The following is a 19,122-nucleotide window of genomic DNA, read 5'->3' on the forward strand; positions in this document are numbered from 1 at the left end:
CACCAAAAGGCCGTTTTCTGCCTCGGTCTGTTTTGCCTTTGAGCAATGTAGCTGTGCTGCAATAGTTGGTAAAAACAACAAGATCGTCAACACTCAGTACTACGGACCTGGTCTGTATACCAATAATAAGGTGTAGGATCGATGCCTTCTCTCTTGTAGCCTTCCAGCAGCTCATCACTGTCCCAAATACGCATTGAGCCTCCAACAATCTCGCCAACGTTGGGCATCAACACATCAACCTAAAAAGAGGCAAGTCAAAGCCACAAAGTCAGCTTCTGGCCGTACTGTGCACACCAGGCGTTTCCCGAAACCCTGTTTTTGTGGCTCCAGGAACAGATGACATGCCAAACAAAGACTTCTGGTGCCATCCAATGCATGTAGCCCAATGCTTTTCTTGTAAAATGGCAACAGAAGTCCTAGACTAGCTAGTTCCAGTGTGCATAAACCAACAGTCTATGGAGAACCTCAAATGCTTTTGATTATAGGGCAGGGTCACACAATGAATTCTTCCTTCGCATGACGTGTCTGGATGGAGAAATGTAACACTTCCAAGTGAGAAGCCATGGACAGAAACAGTAACAACAAAGATGACTGCAACTGTTTGGCAATCCTCACATTCGAGCCTCTTTTTAAATACATTTATGGAGCCTTTTAGATGGGGGGGGAAAACATCCATTAAGAAGATGTCTAACAGCTCCCCCACCCCCAGCATCCAAACCCTGCATGCAACATGTGCAAGGAACACAAACTGACAGATTCGGTAAGGCGGGGATCCTCGGGGCAGCGCTGCATGTAGAAAGACTTTATCTCAGCAGGAAATCGACACAGCAAGATTGGCTCATTAATGGCATCCGTCATCTGTCTCTCTGGGGCCTCTGGAATATCCTAGGGTTAAAGAACAAGACTTATTAGCTCATCTACTGCCTAAGAACAGCTCTGCCCTGCTTCCATTTGTTAAGCCACTTCCCTTCTCAAGAGGCAAAGTGCTTTCTGAAACACCCAAATACTCACGTAGGACTGCATTCACACCATGCACTTATTCCACTTTAAGCAGTCATGGCTTCCTCCAAAGAATCCTGGAAAGTGTGGTTTCTAAAGGGTGCTGAGAGTTGTTAGGAGACCCCTTTTCCCCTCACACAGCTACAGTTCCCAGAGTTCTCTGGGAAGAGGGAACTGTTAAACCACTGTGGCAACTGTAGCTCTGTGAGGAGGGTAGGGGTCTCTTAACAACTCTTAGCACTTTTCATGAACTACACTTCCCAGGATTCTTTGGGGTAGGCCATGCCTGTTTAAAGTGGAATGATAGCGGAATAAAAGTATGGTGTAAATCTGGCCTTAGCTACTACTGCTCATTTATGCATGTAGCCAGGAATTGCGTATTTGGCTACAGTCACATATCCCATGAAACCAATAAATGCTCAGATAGTGATGGCAGCCTGCCTTTTCAAATGCTTCAGAGCATCGCCTGGCGGCAGAGGAGGAAACCTAGGCTGGGGCACAGAGGAACTGTAGTCCAAGACACCTGGAGGGCACCAAGTTGGGAAAGACTGCTATAGATTAATAGCAAACTCACTCTCCAAATCAGGATCCTTATGTAGCTAGAACAGCCCAAAGAGGGAAGTATCAGCAGGCTTGGGCAGCTGGAGGGGGTGGGAGTGGGGAGATGCTACACTTCGCAGGAATACCCAAAAAAATCTTTAGGGGAAAAGATTCCCCTTAAATGAGGTGGAGGACTTGAAGTGGAAACACAGCACTTTAATTTATATATTGTTTTTGTTACATTCATACTCCATCTCGCCATAAAAACACCCAAGGCAGCTAGCGATAAAATCCACAATTAATAATAATAACAATAATTTATTACCTGTCCTTCATCAGTAGGCCCCAGGGCAGACCACAACAATATAAAATGCATTAAAAACAGTTTAAAACAAATTACATTCACAGCTAGAGAGGATCCTAATATATATATATATATATATATATCTCTCTCATAGGAACATAGAAAGCTGCCTTTTACAGAGTCACACAAACGGTTAAGGTGTTGGACTACGACCTGGGAGACCAGGGTTCGAATCCCCACATAGCCATGAAGCTCACTGGGTGACCTTGGGCCAGTCACTGCCTCTCAACCTCATGAAAACCCAATTCATAGGGTCACCATAAGTCAGAATCGACTTGAAGGCAGTAAACACGGACTGGCAGCGGCTCTCCAGTCTCTCCCAGCCCTACCAAGAGATACCGGGGATTGAACCTGGAACCTTCTGTATCCATGGCAGATGCTCTACTACTGAGTCCCTTCCCCAACTCTTCAGTGCCAAATAGCCAAATCCGCACCGAATAAGCCATAATACTACAAAAATTTACAAAAAAAAAAACAAAACCAGACGGGCAGCCCATTAGAAACATAATTAAGGGTGCAATCCTATGCTCCCTGGGACGGCATCATAGGGGGTAACAGGATGGATCCTCTGATGTTCAAGATAGAGCTCCAACTTTGAAGAGGGAAGTCTGGTGTTGGAGACTCCTCCAATGGTGCTGGCTGCTCCAACATTCTAGCTACAGTATATTGACATCAGAGGTGTGATATCCATATCCATAAGGGGTCCATATTGGAAACTGAAGGATCCTAAGCCCTCCCAGTCCCCCATCATGGCCCCAAACCACAGGGAAATTCAGACATGCTTCTGGGCATATTTAAACCTCTCCCTCCCATTTCCTTACAACTGAAAATAGGCAAAAATGGAACCCGTAAACAGACAGAACACAGAGTGTTCCTCTACCCTCACTTTGGCATTGGATGAAGTGGTTAGACCATCTTTGGTTCCTCCCATACCCCCCCCCCAACACACTCTAGGAACATACCCTAAAACACCAATTAAAACACAGGGCAGCAGAGAAGCACAAATAAGTGCAATAAGCCAAGCATCTGATTAAACAAAAAAGCTTTCTACCTGATGGCAGAAGGACTAGACAATCCTCCCTCAAGAGGGATTTCCAATGTTGGAGTCACTGAGTGAGCCCTTTCTTGACTTCCCACCAGAAAAGGACACCTTCTGAAGATCTCAACTCCAGGCAGTCTCACACAGAACAAGACAGTCCTTCAAATAACCTGGTCCCAAACCATCAAGTACTTTAAAATGTCATAACCTGCACCTGCTCCGGAAACAGACCCGAAGCTAGTGTAGGTGTTATAACCTAGGAGGAATGCCTTCCCTATAACTGGCCCTGGTCAACAGTTCAGATGCAGAATCCTGAACTAGCTGAAGTATGCAAACAGTCTATAAAAGTCAGCCCTGTGTAGAACACATTGCAGTAATCTAATAGCTTTTAGGAAACAGAAGCAGGCAAAGGGAGATTCAAAAATAAACAAAGTGGTTTACCTCTCCAAATTCATAGTACGTGCCATCTTCCTTCTTCACATCATGTTCCTTAAGCCATACAAGAGCATCTATGTAGTTCATTCGCTTGAAGGGGCGCTTGGGGCGTTCAAAGTTCTGCAATCATAGAGGAAGAAAAGATCTGAAAAGACTACAGCATCCCAAAGGCAAACCCCAATTTAGAAAGACACAGAATGAGGAAAACTTTTGTTTTTGTCACTGCCGCTTACAGGGTTCAGGGCATACAGCAAGTCAGACGCAGGTGATTTCAAGACTCTGTCCACTACATCACAGACAAGATCCTCCAAACGGTTCAGTAGGTCTTCATAGGTCATGAAAGGGCATTCAGCTTCAATGTGTGTGTACCTGCAGGAGAAAATTGATGCCTTCTCTATAAGACGGGTTGGGAACTTGCTGACTTATTGCCTGCAAGCTACACACCTCCACATATTCATCTACCACTGCCTGAGCATCTTTCTTTTAATATGGTTCCGGAGATCGAAGCAGTTGAGCAGGTGCACGGGTAAGGCGATCCTGCAAGTAAACTGGTTCCAAGCTCTTCGGGGCTTTATATACCAATACTAACTCCTTGAACTTGGCCAGGTAACAAGGTTACAGGAATCTTAAAAGTCGCCAGTGCCTGAACTACTGAGGTCAAGCTTTCCCGGTCCAGGAACGGTCATAGCTGTTGTACCAACTGCAGCTGGTAAAAGGCGCTTCTAGACACTGAGTTTACCTGGGCCTCCAGTGACAAAGCTGGAGCCAGAAGCACACCCGGACAGTCTACCTGCTCCTTCAGGGGGAGTGCAACCCCACCCAGGGCAAGCAATTGCCTAATTTCTTGGACAAGGGAACTACAATGCTTCCGTCTTGCTGGGATTCAAGCTCAGCTTATTTCCCCTCATCCATCCCACGACTGCTTCCAGGCACTGGTCCAGGAGCAGACACTTCGTCAGGTGCTACGTCGTTCCCCAGGGTGCTGCAGCGGTGGGAACAGCCAAAGGTGCTGCACTTCTCCTGCCTACATAACTCAACCTCATCACCTCCGTCAGTCTAACGGTTCTTTTAAAAAGTCAGTGAAGTGTCGCTTCTAGCTACCTGCAGGCCGCTTCCTCCCTTGCCCTGAAATAGCACCAAACAAGTTCCATCTCACAAATGGTCTCTTACTCAGCCAGGTGCCTGCGTGTCCGAGACTGTTCAGCTCGGTATGACTGGGCAATGCAAAAAGTGTCGCCCAGTGCTGGGATACAGGTTTCCAGGTACAGCTGGGATGACTGTGTCAAAAAGGCTTCTTCGCCAAAATAGTCCATTTTGAAGAGCGTGGAGCCTCCTTCAACCTGTGTCTGAACCAATGTTGGAGGGGTGATCTAGAAGGGGGGATAAGATTATATATTACTTCTGAGTAACACCACTTTCTTTCCCTCTGAGAAAAGCTAACTTATTCCAAAGAGCAACATTTCAGATTCTTTTGTGTACAGTCCTGAAAGACTAATTTTTATTAGGACAGAAGTACTGTCTGTCTGCTATAGCAAAAAAACACAGAGTCCTGCATCATCTTAAGAACTCATAAAATATACTGTGGCTTTCGTGAGTCGGAGATCCATGTTTTCAAATGCATGAAGTAATCTGAGCATTATATATCAACTCAAACGATGGGGGAGGGGTCATACAGCATTATCAACAGACAGGAAACGCCCTATTTCTGTATTCCTAACTTGGTTTTGTGAGGCATATTTTGATACAGGCATATTGTTGGGAGTACAACAGCAGGGATCATTCCATTTGTAACATAAGGGTTAATTCTGTTCACTCTGCTAGTCAGCTACCCAAGAGGGAATGGAGGTGCTGCACAGCAACCAGGGAAGTTAGCATCATCATTATGATGAAGATGATGAGCATAGGAAGTTGCCTTATACTGAGTCAGACCATTGATCCACCTAGCTCAGTACTGTCTACACTGACTGGCAGTGACTCTTCAGGGTTTCAGATGGGAGTCTCTCCCAGACCTACCTGGAGAGACGCTAGAGTTTGACCCTGGGACCTTCTGAACACAAAGCAGATGCTTTACTACTGAGCCCTTCCTAATTATTGTTATTATATTTATATCCTGCCCTTCCTCCAAAAGGGAACCCAGGGCACCAAACAAATGATAAAGCACTGAAAACAGCTCAAAAACAAAACATATTAAAAAACAATTCAGTGCTGAAAAGACAACAGAGAAAGGGCCTGTCTAATATTTAAGGGGAGTGAATTCTAAAGGGTAGGTGCCACAACACTAAAGGTCTGCTTGCTTTGCTTGGTTGCATGTCTCCCTGCTATGTGCAAGGCCTGAACAAAAAGACAAAAGCCTCTTCTGTTCCTCATTGTTTTGCTGTTGAGTTTGCTCAGTGAAATGCCATCAAGACTTTTCTCTGGACTTCATCTGTGTTATTTATCCGACTTTGCTAACATTTATTCTGTTTGTAGCATACTTCGTACAAAGGAATTTGATAGTTTAACACGAGTTCATGAGAACATATTTCACTTTATTTTATATTGTACTAATTATCCTTTTCTTATTTATGTCACTTGCCCATTTACAAATAACATCCCTTGATAGAGGGATTTTTCCAAAGAACGTTGTGCTCACAATAAACGCTATTTGGAGTTTCTCCCTTTTTTTTTTTTCTTTTCCCAACAGTGATATCACCCAGTTCTGTGGTTAATATTCTTATTTCTGTGCGGAACACAAAGCAGTAGATGTTACTGGACTCCAACTCCTATTGGACCCAGCCAGCATGGCTAACGGCCAGATTCTGGAGGAAGACAGATTAGCCAACCCTGTCTTACAAGATCTGGACACATCTATATAACAGGGACATAACTGCATAAACATCCTCAAGCATGATCAACAATTTAGCCTCATTTATTCCCCTCGTGGTAATAGGTTTGCAACCATGAAGGTCCCCAAGCTGGATCACAGAGCTTCTTTCCCCGCTTGGTGCTTTGGTCCTAGGAACAAGGTACACAAATCTCCCTTTACAGAGCATTTTGAGACAGTTTTCTAAGAAATTGCAAATGTAATTCTTGGGGCAGAGGTGGGAGGGAGAGATCTCAGAGACTGGAGAAACTGCATTTAAGGTGAGCAGAACAGCAGATATACTTACTTCATAATACCCTCGGTCAAAGAAGTGATCCCTGAAGCACTGGATGACCATGGAGCGCACCTTAAAGATTCTGCTCAGGGTCTCCCCCCGAATCATCATGTGCCGGTTGTTGAGCTGGACATCCACATCCGACTCTTCATTGACCAGGTTGTCAGCTCCCCCAGCAGGAGCCAGGCCAACGAGCTCCCAGTAGTCACAACACAGCTCATGGCCTCCTGGAGCCTACAGAGTTGGTGTTTAAAAAAGAGAGGAGAGAGAGATGTAACACAAACGTTGCACTTGTTAATATCACCCCAAAAATGCTACCGACAAGGTTGGTTCTGTCAGCAAGCAGCAGCCCTCTTCAGGTGTTCAAAAGAACATGTGTGGGCTTGAACGTGAGATGAGGGCACACATGCAAGCCCGTCTCCCCAAAAACTGTCCATGTCCTGGCTCCTCTCTGGCCCTTCACACATTGACCATGAAGGTCTGCAGGGGGATTCTAACCACAGTCAGCTGAGCGTGGTTAGAACAGAGATGTGAAGGCCCAGAAAAAAATTGGGGGACAAACAGGAGGTTACTTCCCAATTATTCGGGGTGGGAGGAAAAATAAAGAACTGGGGAAAAACCTCCCCACCCCCCAAATTTTTGTGTTTTTTCCAGACCTTCACATCTCTAGGTTAGAACCCTTCCCACGATCAGGTTTCCTAATCAAAGGGAGGATTCTAACCGTGCTCAGCTAAATGCTGTTCGAATCTCCCTGCGGGCCTTCCTGTTAAATGCAAGGTCAGGAGAGGATAGGGATTGTGTGCATGGGGTCACTGGGAGCACTAGCAGCATGTACATCCCCTACACAGTTTAAGCTCTATGGAGATTTTGTATACCTGAAGACTTTCAGAAAGCTGCAGGCATGGTGGGAGAATCAGGTCAAAAAGGACGGGAGTAAGGGGCTCATCAATACAGAAGAGGCAGGGCCTTTTTTCTATTGCAGCACTCAAGGTTGCAACGAACTCCCTGGAGAGCAGGGCTGGGGAACCTATGGCATACAAACCTTCTTCAGAGGCAACCTGCCACCTTTTGGACAGAAACTAAACTGCAAAGACCTTTCCGAGTCACCATTGTAAGACTATTGTATGTGGATCTTTTCATTAAAATGTTTCTTAGCGCATGTTGAGGTCCTCTTCTCTCCCCCCCCCAAATCTTTTAATTATAATACTGTATATCTTATAATACAATATCAATATTATCATCAATATAGGGAATATTTTAAAAAGCAGTGAGGGTAAAGAGAGAAGGGGACCTCAACAAGTGCTAGTCTTAAGAGTGCAATCTTCACAACCACCACCTGGATGTTGATGGCTGATAGGGCAGGGGTTAGGATGGTATGTAGTCTGCTCTCTACCAGCTTCTCCTGCTAGAGAGAAACATTGCGGGGGGGGGGGCTCTATATTGGTGAAAGTCCCAGCTTTGTCCAGTCAGATGGCAATTCTTGCCCTTGCAGCATGAAGCTGGAAGTCCTATAATGAGGTGTTTTAAGGTAGGATGCTACGCCTGCCTGGAGCCGGTAAAACAATAAATAGCCCCACAAATATACCTTCTGCTTTAGCTGGCATCAGCTAGTAAGACTTCAGGTACAGTGGTGGATCCACCATCCCTGACTGGTGTTAGGATTATTCTGCCAAGATCGGCGATTCAGGAAGCTCTTGACAGGTTAATTTCTGTCCAGTCCAAAAGGTGACAGGTTGCCGTCTCCAATATCTTATAGTCACTGTGGTACGATTAACACATAACACTAAGCTAAGGCTTATTAAACCATGGTTTGCTTAACTGAACACTGCCTAGTGGTTTAACTATGGTTTGTTTACTGCCACCAAACCATGATCTGAAACCATGGCTAATGAACCTTAGTTTGTTTTAACTATATCTTGGCATTACATATGAGCCCAGCACCCTGCCTTAGCCATGGTTTGTTTGACCACCACCCCGCAGGTGCCTGTCATGCTATAAAGGCAAGAGACGAGCAGCGGGAAAGCAAACCAAGTACTGGAGAAATAAGCCATGGTTATCAGGTTATCATGGTTATCTGTGGGACAACTTATGGCTTGTTAAAACAGTGTTACATGCAAACCAGGCCTATAACATCCCAGACTGCATCAAGTCTGAGGAAGTATTATGTGAAACTCACTGCTTTGACATTTTTAGTCAATCTTTTCTAATGGGCCAACATGACTTCATGAACTATTTTAATCTATATTTACAGTGATTCATAAAATGTCTTTTAAAAAGTGTTCCATAAAAACATTTTATTGCATTGTTCTGTTCTTTATATCTAAGCTAATATTACAACATGAATGGTACCAAACAGACCCAAGAGGCCAGTGTATTTCTCAGGATGATTATGTTCTTTCACAAGTTACTCCAAGAGCTCCCCCTACCGGTTTATACTACAAACACATTATCTAAAATGTATGGAAAGGGCACAGATTTCCTTGCAAGGAATTTCTAACTGAAATATATATCACAGTCAAAAAACTTGATTGGGGAAGATAACACTCAGAATCCTGTTCTTCATTGTCCATTGTATATGTTATGTTAAGCCAACCTGGCAGTCCTTTGTTCAAATGGCTTGTGATGTGCAGGTGAGAGGGGGGCAGAAAAAGAGGCATTCAGATATTTAGCAGGTGAACAACAGATGCATTGTTTACATGGGGCTACATCAGCACTTCTCCACCATGCACACTGTATTTGAAATGGAGATTTCCCAGAGCTTCCCAACTTTGGGGCTGTTTAGATTCTCATCTCCACATCAGTGCAAGAGCAGACCTATACAGTCAGCAGAATTGCGCAGTCCAGCGTCTACTGGACTAGTCTACGACCAACTGCTGGCGGCAGAAACCACATGTCTGGACACTCCTCTCGCTTTTAGAAATGCCTGCTGCCTATAGAACAGGGAGATTATTTTGGCTGCACAGACTATGTACTAGTTTCCCATGTGACACAGGAACCTGCCTTTTACCTGGCTCATTATTATCTATTATCAAAGGCAGGAAACCTTTCTCCAGCCTGAGGGCCGCATTCCTCTTTCTGGGGGCCGCATGCTAATTGCTGGGCAGAGCCAGAGGCAAAAGTGGCAGGACAAGGGAATGCGACTTTTATACTTGAGCTACATTCCAGCCATGCAAAAGCCAGACATTTCCAAATGAGGCGGCGTGGCGGCTGGCGGCTCCATGTCAGCGCAGCAGTGGAATCTGCTCCGGGTTTTAGTTCACACTGAAGCACCTTGGACAGCTCCTTGAAAGTTCAGAATAAAACACCCGAGTGGATTCCACTGCCTTACTGACATGGAGCCACCAGCCGCTATGGCAAACGAGGGCAGAGCCGATAAGAGAGGTGGCCAGGAGAGGCGGCATAACCTAGTGAAAGTCCAGAGGGCCGGACAGAAAGGCTTGGAGGGCCACATTCGGCCAGCGCACATGAGGTTCCCCACCGTGATCTACACTACTTGGTAGCGGCTCTCCAGCATTTCAGGCAGGAGTCTCTCCCAACCCTACCTGGAGGTGCTGAGGATTGAACCTGGGACCTTTTGCACGCAAAGCAAGTGCTCTGCTGCTGAGCCACAGCCCTTCCCCCACCATGTCTGGACGTTTGGATATGGAGTCAAAGAGGTAAGCAGACAAACTTCCTGCCTTTTTTCAAGGTGGTGGTGGGGAAACATAATTTCCAAGCAAACCAAAAGCGAGATAAAAATGGGCAGTTTGGAAACAGTGAAACAATGCTAGAGGGGTCAGGATCAGAAGTGGGCATGGCTGGGCAACCTGCAGAAGCTCACATCCCTGCAGGGGGCCTACTGTTGACCACCACCACCCGCCCTGAGCCTCCAGCCTCCGCTTTGCTGTACCTGTCTTGTAGCAGTAACGAGCAAAGAGATGGCGCAACATCCCTTCCCATCTTTCACAGCAGCAGCCTTGGGGGAGGGCCATAGCTCCCAGGTAGAGCATCTGCCTTGCATGCAGAAGGTCCCAGGTTCGAGATCCGGCATCTCCAGGTAAGGCTGGAAGAGACGTCTGCCTGAAACCCTGGAGAGCTGCTGCCAGTCAGTGTAGACAACACTGACCTAGATGGACCAGTGGTCTGACTTAGTATAAGGCGGCTTCCTCTGTTCTTATGCCTTGACTTTCCTCTGGGGAGTTGTGCAGATTGGGCTCCAAGGGAGAGAGGAAGGGAATGGGCAGAGGCGGAAGGGGGGGGCACCAAGGGAATCTTGCCAAAGGACCCTTCAAAATGTGGAGCTATTGCTGGGAGCTAACTGACCCCTCCTAGTCAGGGTTTCAGACAGGCGTCTTTCCATGCCCGTGGAAATGCCAAAGATGAAATGTAAGACCTTTTGTAGGCAGAGCAGGTGTTCCACTCCAGAGCTACGACCTTTCCCTCGGTATCAGCAAGAGCCAGCAGGTCCCTGCCACTGCAACACGCAACTCACCTGTTTGCCTTCGGGGAGAAGGTTGAGGGTTCCATATACGGCAACACTGCTCTCCGTGGAGAGGACAACTCCATTGTAACACTGACACTAGAAGGGAAAAACAGAGGAGAAAATTCAGACTGCGTGTGTTAAACTTCTACCTCCGATTAAAAAATGCGGGGGACACACACATAATTTCCAAGGCGTTGTTGAAAGGTATATCACAAGAGCCAAGAGTTACATCTTGCCTAGGGATGGCGGAGGAATCCATGGAAGTTGGGATTTCAAAGCAAACTCGCCTGATTCAATCAAGGAAGATATGAGTCCACATTAGGATCTGCAGTCCTGCTGATGCCATTATGCGGAGGTTTGAGAGCTGAAGCGCTGCCTGTCAGTTAATTTTCCCTCCTTTCACAGATGTCATGCAGCCACTCGCAGCGTGGAGTGGCTAGGGCACAGGAACTGCTGTGTGCTTTGAATAGGAGAATAGAGCAAGTCCCCCAGGGAATGATGGGACTTGATGGCATCCATTGCTCTTAGAGGGAATTATATGTGGAAAAACCATGGCTGCACCCATGTAAAAACTGGGGACAGCCATGTTTTTGCTGTACAACTCCCTCCAAGTGCAATGGAACATCACTAAGTCCCATCGCCCCAGGAGGACTTGCTATATTCTGTTCGAACCATGCGCCATGAAGGAGCTCTGTGCGCCAGCCACTCCAGGCTGTGAGTGGATGGATGACATATAGAGCTTTGTAAAAGAATTAAAACATACACACACCCACACCCCAACAAGAGACAGCACTGCAGCCTCTGGATCACCTTGTAAGTACTTTAATTTTTTATACATTTGTAGTGCCACACAAAAGATCATCCATGGCGCAGAGTGGTAAGCGGTGGTAACGCATCCGAAGCTCTGCTCATGGCCGGAGTTCGATTCCAATGGAAGGAGGAAGTCAAATCTCCGGTAAAAGGGGTCGAGGTCCACTCAGCCTTCCATCCATTTGTGGTCGGTAAAATGAGTACCCGGCATATGCTGGGGGGTAAAGAAAGGCCGGGGAAGGAACTGGCAATCCCACCCCATATGTACGGTCTGCCTAGTAAACGTCGCAAGACATCACCCTAAGAGTCAGAAACGACTCGCACTACAAGTGCAGGGACACCTTTACCTTTAGTGCCACACAGATTTCAAAGGGTTTCTTCTTTAAAATCCTCAGGAAAACAGGAGGGGACGGACTTAATCCAATCCCTGTGCAGAACTGAGATGGACTGAACTGTAACGGGTCTGTCCATCCCCAATCTTTACACATCCTGACATCATTAAATTTCCTCCCTAAAAGGTGGGTTGACCATGCCATGTTCCTCCCAATTCTGGTCCTTTCTACAGCTGCACAACAGAAAGGAAGTATATATAGTGAGGGGGACTGCACAAAGCAAGCATCTGACAGCATAGGGCAAGGATGTTGCTGGATTACAACTTCCATAATCCTTGACTATCAAAGAGACCCAAGGATGCTGCAGATCCAGATCTTCTCTCTGTCTCTTTCCCTGGGAATGGAAGAAGAGAAAAAGCAAGCATAGGTGTGTGTGAGTGTGTGAATGTGTGTGTGAGTGAGAGTGAGAGTGAGAGAGAGCACACATCCACTTCACAGGGACAGCCGAAGAAACTTACCAGTTCATCTGACAAGACACATTGAAGAAACCCTGTGCCATCTCTTAACACGATAAACATCAAGGTTTTCCCTAGCAAAAAAAAAAAAGTTAATAGTTTTAGAATATAAATTCCATTGTGTTGAAAGGCCTCCTTCTTCCCTTTCCCTTCCACACCCTCAAAAACTCTTTTGGCTATCAAAAAAAAAAAACAGGGAAAACTGTGGCTAAATGATTCCAAGAAAAAACAAAGAGAGACAAGTCCCATGGCATCCTAAACACACCTTTTTTTGGGGTGGACTATTAGAATTGTATGTGGAAGAAGCAGAGAGAGGAAGATGAAAACACAGGCTTGTTTCCATGTTACCCTGAACACAGGCAAAGATAGACAAGTGAAGAAAAGAATTATTATTATTATTATTATTATTATTATTATTATTTATATACCACTTAATGATAGAATAGGCTTCTATTAGCCGAGAGCTTTGGCTATGGGGCGGTATACAAAAGTAATAAATAAATAAATAAGCGGTTTGCAAAGTATAGAAACCAGTTACAGAAAACTACAAACACCCACAATTAAAGGGACAATAAAACAATCCAATTAAGATACCAATTAAAATGTGCTTGCAAGCATTGATGCAAAGATCAGAAAGCCTAAAGAGTTTGCAGAGATCTTATAGCCTCAGAAGACAGCTACTTTCTTAACAGAGATGCAAAGTTACCGCTCTGAACTATCCATTTCAGTTGTGAACAGAGGAGTTGAAAGGCCATGAAATAAAAAGGGCTCTGCTATTCTGGGCCCAAATTCATACGAAACTAGAATTGAATCAGTTTCTGAAGAAAAAGTGCTTTGAAATAGCAGCCCAAGACAAAGTATAAACTGCTTTGATAAGTACCACAAACTATGTCACCCCATAAAATTAAACTGCTTCCAAAATTACAACTGTGTAATGATGCTGAGGAATTTCTGGAAGTGTTCCCTAGTTCTCTCACAAAATTATAATTTTACCAAAAAGTGACCTACTGGCCTTTTATATATGGAATGATTGTAATTGCTCTCGCATCTGAAGTTGGATTTCTATTGCCACTGCGTTGTTTTTTAAGAACAAATTTTGCTATATAAATCTGTTGTTTTGCCGATTCTGTTTTAAAAGTTTCATATTAACCTGTTTAAAATTATTATTGCCATTTGCTCTGAGATTTTTTATTTAAAATTGAGTTGTAGGCCATATTCTAAACAAACAATTCCCAGAGCAGGGAGACCCACATCAGTTAGATCAGCTTAAGCCAGCAATACAGGTGCATCTCTAGATGTGACACAGTTTGGGAAAGAGTTGTAGCTCAGTGGCAGAGCAACTGCTTGGCATGCAAAAGGTCCCAGGTTCAGTCCTTGGCATCTCCATTAAGGCAGGGAAAGACTCCTATCTGAAACCCTGGAGAATCGCTGTTAGCCCGTGCAGGCAGCATTCAGCTAGACAGACCAATGGTGTGACTTGGTATAAAGCAGCTTCTTATCTTTCCAAAGCTTTTTCCACATGTGATCCACTCAAGGAAATATAATTCAAGATGGCATCTCCTTGCTTGGTTGAGGCTTCTGACAGTAGCAGCTGGTGGGAGTGCTTACCTGACTTCCCATCACCAATGTCGCTGCGGCCTTCAGGGAGGCATATGGTAGCAGTAAGGTTGGCACAGTGTAAATGCACTGGCAGAGCCAATCAGATGCTCCCATCAGTACATTCATACCATGTTGATCTTACCCCTGGTAAGCTGCAGCACTGCAAGTGACGGGAGGTCAGGTAAGTGCTGCTGCCCCATCGACTGTTGCTGCTTCTGACTAGATGCTCCATGTACCTCACAGACTACAGACCACTATGTTCTGCAGGTGAGGGCCTCCTGCAGATACCATCTTATCAGAAGGTCTGTTCCGCACAACATAGGAAATAGACCGTGGCGCAGAGTGGTAAGTGGCGGTAATGCAGCCGAAGCTCTGCTCACGGCTGGAGTTCGATTCCAACGAAAGGAGGAAGTCGAATCTCCGGTAAAAGGGGTCGAGGTCCGCTCAGCCTTCCATCCATCCGTGGTCGGTAAAATAAGTACCCGGCATATGCTGGGGGGTAAAGAAAGGCCGGGGATGGAACTGGCAATCCCACCCCATATATATAGCCTGCCTAGTAAACGTCACAAGACGTCACCCTATGAGTCAGAAACGACTCGCACTACAAGTGCAGGGACACCTTTACCTTTACCTTTATGGTGGCATAAAGAATTCCCTCCCTTTAAATATTAGACAGGCGCCATCTCTGTTATCTTTTCAGCGCCTATCGAAGATCTACCTCTTTCAACAAACCTTTTAAGAAGAGACCTTATCCCAGTCTGCGTCTGTGTTGGAATTGCTTTTTAATATGTTTTTAACCTTTTTTGAAGATGTCTTGAAAGCTTTTTTAAAATGTTTTTAAAGATGTTTTGTTTTAATGTATTTTAAAGTCTGTTTTTATGATGTTTTCAAGTGTTTTTAGCGCTTTTGTTTGCCACCCTGGGCTCCTGCTGGGAGGAAGGGCAGGATATACATCAAATAATAAATCAATAAATAAAATAGAGAACTGTGGTAAATGAGGAAAGGGAACTGAGTTCATACGAAGTCTTAATTTTTTCAACTCTTGTAAAGCTCAGAGTCTTGCAAAGGTATTGCAGAATTGTTGTTATTATTACATTCATATACCACCTCTCCTCTAAGAAGTTCAAGGTGGCATATTAACATGGTCTTCCCCCTCCCCATTTTACCTTCACAACAACCCTTTTTGAGGTAGGTTAGGCTAAGAGACAAAGACAGTGACTGGCCCAAGGTCACCCAGTGAGCTTCATGGCTGAATGGGGATTTGAACCCTGGCCTCCCAGGTCCCAGTCCAACACTCAAACCACTACACCACACTGCCTGTCAGGGAGTTGATCATTCTCCCTTTATTCACAATAAAAGTGAATTTATTCCTTTTAACACAACACTCACCTTGTCTACGCAGTCTGTGGACCCAGCCAAACACCTTGACTCTCTCCCCTCTGTGGGCTTCTAAATCACGAATCTTTACCTGTTAGAAGGCAGCTAAGTAAATTCTATTTGTTTAAAATCTCATTGACCTATAAACACAGACTATTATTCACTAATAGGCAAAAAAACCTTGCAGTTTAAGAGCATACCTATAGCCAACAGGTATTTCTATCAAACTTTAAAAAGCAGGGAAATTGGGCAGCTATAGTGAATGCACCAGGGGAGCAGGAGACCTGACCTCCTCTCTGAGATATTGTACTGCCCTACAAATTTGTCAAAATGCAAACACAATTTGGGTTGGTCTTTCACAGTCCAATCCACTTCCTGTGCAGCTTGGAAGTATTTGCTAACATGTGCCTTTGAGTATATGGCAAAGAAAAAAGAAAAATTATATAAAGTAATATACAGTGTAATACTGCTTATATCATGGGATTCTTCAGAGAATCCTTAAATTGCCATCAGGCTGACATGGGGAGTGTTTGTACTGTACACACAACTCTTCCTGGAGGCAGAGTCAAACTTTCAAAAAAAGTCTTAGAAGGGTCGCCAGCTGGAAGTGGAGGAAACCACCCTCTAACTGCCAGTCATAACAAAGCTGAACCGGCAAGGCTGGCCACCAAAATATCCTAGTGGCTAGTAAGAGAACAAAGAATATAAGACAGTAGAGAAGGCTGTCAAGGGAGGACCTCCCTACACTGTCCAGGTTACCATGCAAACGCGAACCGCCTAGGGGCCTTGGAGAGGAGGTCCTTCCCACCCTTTGGCCTAGGCACCCCTGCAGGTGCTCCACTCCCCGCTGACTAGAAGGACACTTCACTGTAAGGCCAACCTTCCGCTCTCAGTCAGCAGGGCAGTGGAGCATACAGGAACGGGATGTACCGAAACTGTGAACCTAACATCCCTAGGAGGGATGCAGGCCTAGGCCACTACTCTTTGAAGAATCCTCCTGCCGAAGGCTGCATCAGCGGAGGCGAACTTATCCACCTTGTAGTATCTAATAAAGGTGGACAGATAGCCACCTTGCAGATTTCCTCCAGTGGCGCCTCCCTGTGGAGTGCAGCTGTGATGGCAGCCCCTCTAACTGAATGAGCCGTAATGTCCTGAGGCGGGCTTTTGGCTTTCGCCTGATATGCCAGGGCCACACACTCCCTGACCCACCTGCTAATGGTCAATCTAGACACCTTATGTCCTTGAGCCTCCTTCTTGAACAAAACAAACAAGGACTCTGTCTTACGGAAAGGCTCAGTCTGGTCTAGGTATATTCTGAGAATGCGCTTAACGTCTAACTTGTGCCATTCCTTTTCCCTGCCATGAATTGGGTTAGGACAGAAGGTAGGTAATGTAACGTCCTGTTGCCTGTGAAACACGGAATTAACCTTTGGAAGAAAGAGTCAGGTCGAAGTACCACCTTATCAGGGTGGAATGTGCAGAGCTTCTCCCTGATGGAAAGCGCCCAGATTTCCCCCACTCTCCTAGCTAATGTAACCACCACCAGAAACACCATCTTAAGAGTAAGTGTCTTGAGTGAAGTGGAGCTGGCCAGTTCCAAAGGTGAAAAACAAAGGGCTTTGAGAACTAATGAAAGATCCCATGAAGGAAATCTGTGCAGAGTGGGCGGATGAGGATGGCTGCTCCCCTTTGGAAATGCTTAACCTTAGGATGGCTCACTATGGAGTGTCCCCCTACCAATGGAAACAAGCTACCCAGTGCTGCTGCTTGTTGCTTCAGGATGTCAGGAGCCAGCCCTTGCTCCGGGCCATCCTGAAGAAAGTCTAGGACTACATGTACCTGACATTCTCTGTCCAGCAGGTGCTTGCGCCTGCACCACCGGTTGAAGGCCTTCCACATGGTCTCATAAATTCTATGTGTGGAGGCCCTGTGAGGCCAATACGGTGTTGACGACTCTATCGGACAGACCTTCCCCTTTTAACGAGTGCCACTCTCCATGCATGTAGCTGTAGCAGAGCTTGGAAAAGTTACTTTTTTTGAACTACAACTCCCATCAGCCCAATCCAGTGGCCATGCTGGCTGGGGCTGATGGGAGTTGCAGTTCGAAAAAAGTAACTTTTCCAAGCTCTGAGCTGTAGCCAGTCTGGATCCGGATGGAGAAAAGCCCCCTGAGAGAGAAGATCTGGTCTCTGGGGGAGTTGCCAGGGTGAGGCAGAGTTGAGATTCTCCAGAGAACCATGGGCGTCTGGGCCAGCAGGGAGCTATGACCACTGCTTGGGCTTATAGTGCTCTGACCCTGCGAAGGAATCTGGTAAGGAATGGTAAGGGTGGAAAGGCATACAGGAGACCCCGGGGCCAGGTGGCTGAGAGAGCATCTACCTCCTGAGCTTTGGGTTCCCAGCACTGGGACATGTACGTGTCCAGCTGGGCATTTTGTTCTGAGGCAAAAATGTCTATACATGGGGTGCCCCACCTCTCTGCTAGTTGTCAGAATACAGTACATCTCTGTGGAGCGCCCACTCGCCCTGGTGTATCTGTTCCCTGCTCAGCCAATCTGCCTGAATGTTCAGATTCCCCTTCACGTGAATTGCTGATATGGACACGAGGTGCTGTTCTCCCCATCTGAATAGAAGATTGGTCTCCATCTGTAGAGGGCCCAATCTCATGCCCCCCCCGACAGTTCAAATGTGCTTTGGCCGTGTTGCTGTTGGTCCAGATCAACACGTGGTCCTGGGGTAGAATGGGTAGGAACTGCTTGATCGCCCTGAGTTCCAGCCAGTGGACTGACTGTTTGCATTCCTGTCTGAGCAAAGTGGGTCAGGCATGTGGCCCTCTACACCAAAGGCTGGTGTCTGTGGTGATGACTGTGGCTGAGGGATTTCTGAGTGGAAGCCCTTCCAGCAGATTGGGCTGATGACCCCACAGAGATTCCCTCACCTCTCTTGTGACCCTTATGGTGCCCATCCACCGCTAGGCGATCTTGTCCTGATAGGGCAGCAGGAGCCTCTGTAATGCCCAGGCATGGAACTGCACCCAGGGAACTGAGTCATTGGGTGCTATCATGGAGGCTTGTAAGCTGGTTAAGTCCATCAAGGGGACCTGGTGGTTGGGCAGGCAGTTGAGGAACTGACCCTGAATCTTGGATATCCTGTCCATCGACAGGAACAACTTGACCTGAACTGTGTCTATCACCCCCCCCAGATGTTGTAGGCGTTGCATGGGTATCAGATGGCTCTTGGCCTGATTGATGACAAACCCTTGGTCCTCTAAGCAACTGAGGGCAGTTGCCATGCTCTGTCAAGCCTCCTGAATCCATGGTGCTCAAACCAGAAGGTTGCCCAGATATGGATATACATGCACCCCCCGAGTGCGCAGATGTTCCACTATGGTCACCTCAAGCTTTGTGAACACGTGAGGGGCAGATGAGAGGCCGAACAGCATGGCCTGTATTAGCATTGATACTGACTGTTGGCAAAATGCAGAAACCAGCGATGCTGGATAGAAGACCCCAGA

At 46.2% G+C, this 19,122-nt stretch overlaps 1 protein-coding gene across 1 annotated transcript in view; it reads right to left on the reverse strand.

The window, feature by feature from the left end:
- The window catches only part of NARS1 (asparaginyl-tRNA synthetase 1), a 44,135-nt gene that overhangs the window by 5,718 nt on the left and 19,295 nt on the right, over nucleotides 1-19,122 (reverse strand). Inside the window, exons 9-17 of the mRNA XM_061615313.1 lie at nucleotides 15,622-15,700; nucleotides 12,637-12,707; nucleotides 10,986-11,072; nucleotides 6,527-6,748; nucleotides 4,548-4,747; nucleotides 3,611-3,746; nucleotides 3,384-3,497; nucleotides 754-885; nucleotides 108-239 (exon numbers count right to left, since the gene is read on the reverse strand). Coding sequence (XP_061471297.1) covers nucleotides 108-239; nucleotides 754-885; nucleotides 3,384-3,497; nucleotides 3,611-3,746; nucleotides 4,548-4,747; nucleotides 6,527-6,748; nucleotides 10,986-11,072; nucleotides 12,637-12,707; nucleotides 15,622-15,700 — 1,173 coding nt within the window. The remainder of the gene's footprint in view (nucleotides 1-107; nucleotides 240-753; nucleotides 886-3,383; nucleotides 3,498-3,610; nucleotides 3,747-4,547; nucleotides 4,748-6,526; nucleotides 6,749-10,985; nucleotides 11,073-12,636; nucleotides 12,708-15,621; nucleotides 15,701-19,122) is intronic.

This window comes from Rhineura floridana, chromosome 1, assembly GCF_030035675.1.
Source record: "Rhineura floridana isolate rRhiFlo1 chromosome 1, rRhiFlo1.hap2, whole genome shotgun sequence".
Taxonomy (NCBI): domain Eukaryota; kingdom Metazoa; phylum Chordata; class Lepidosauria; order Squamata; family Rhineuridae; genus Rhineura; species Rhineura floridana.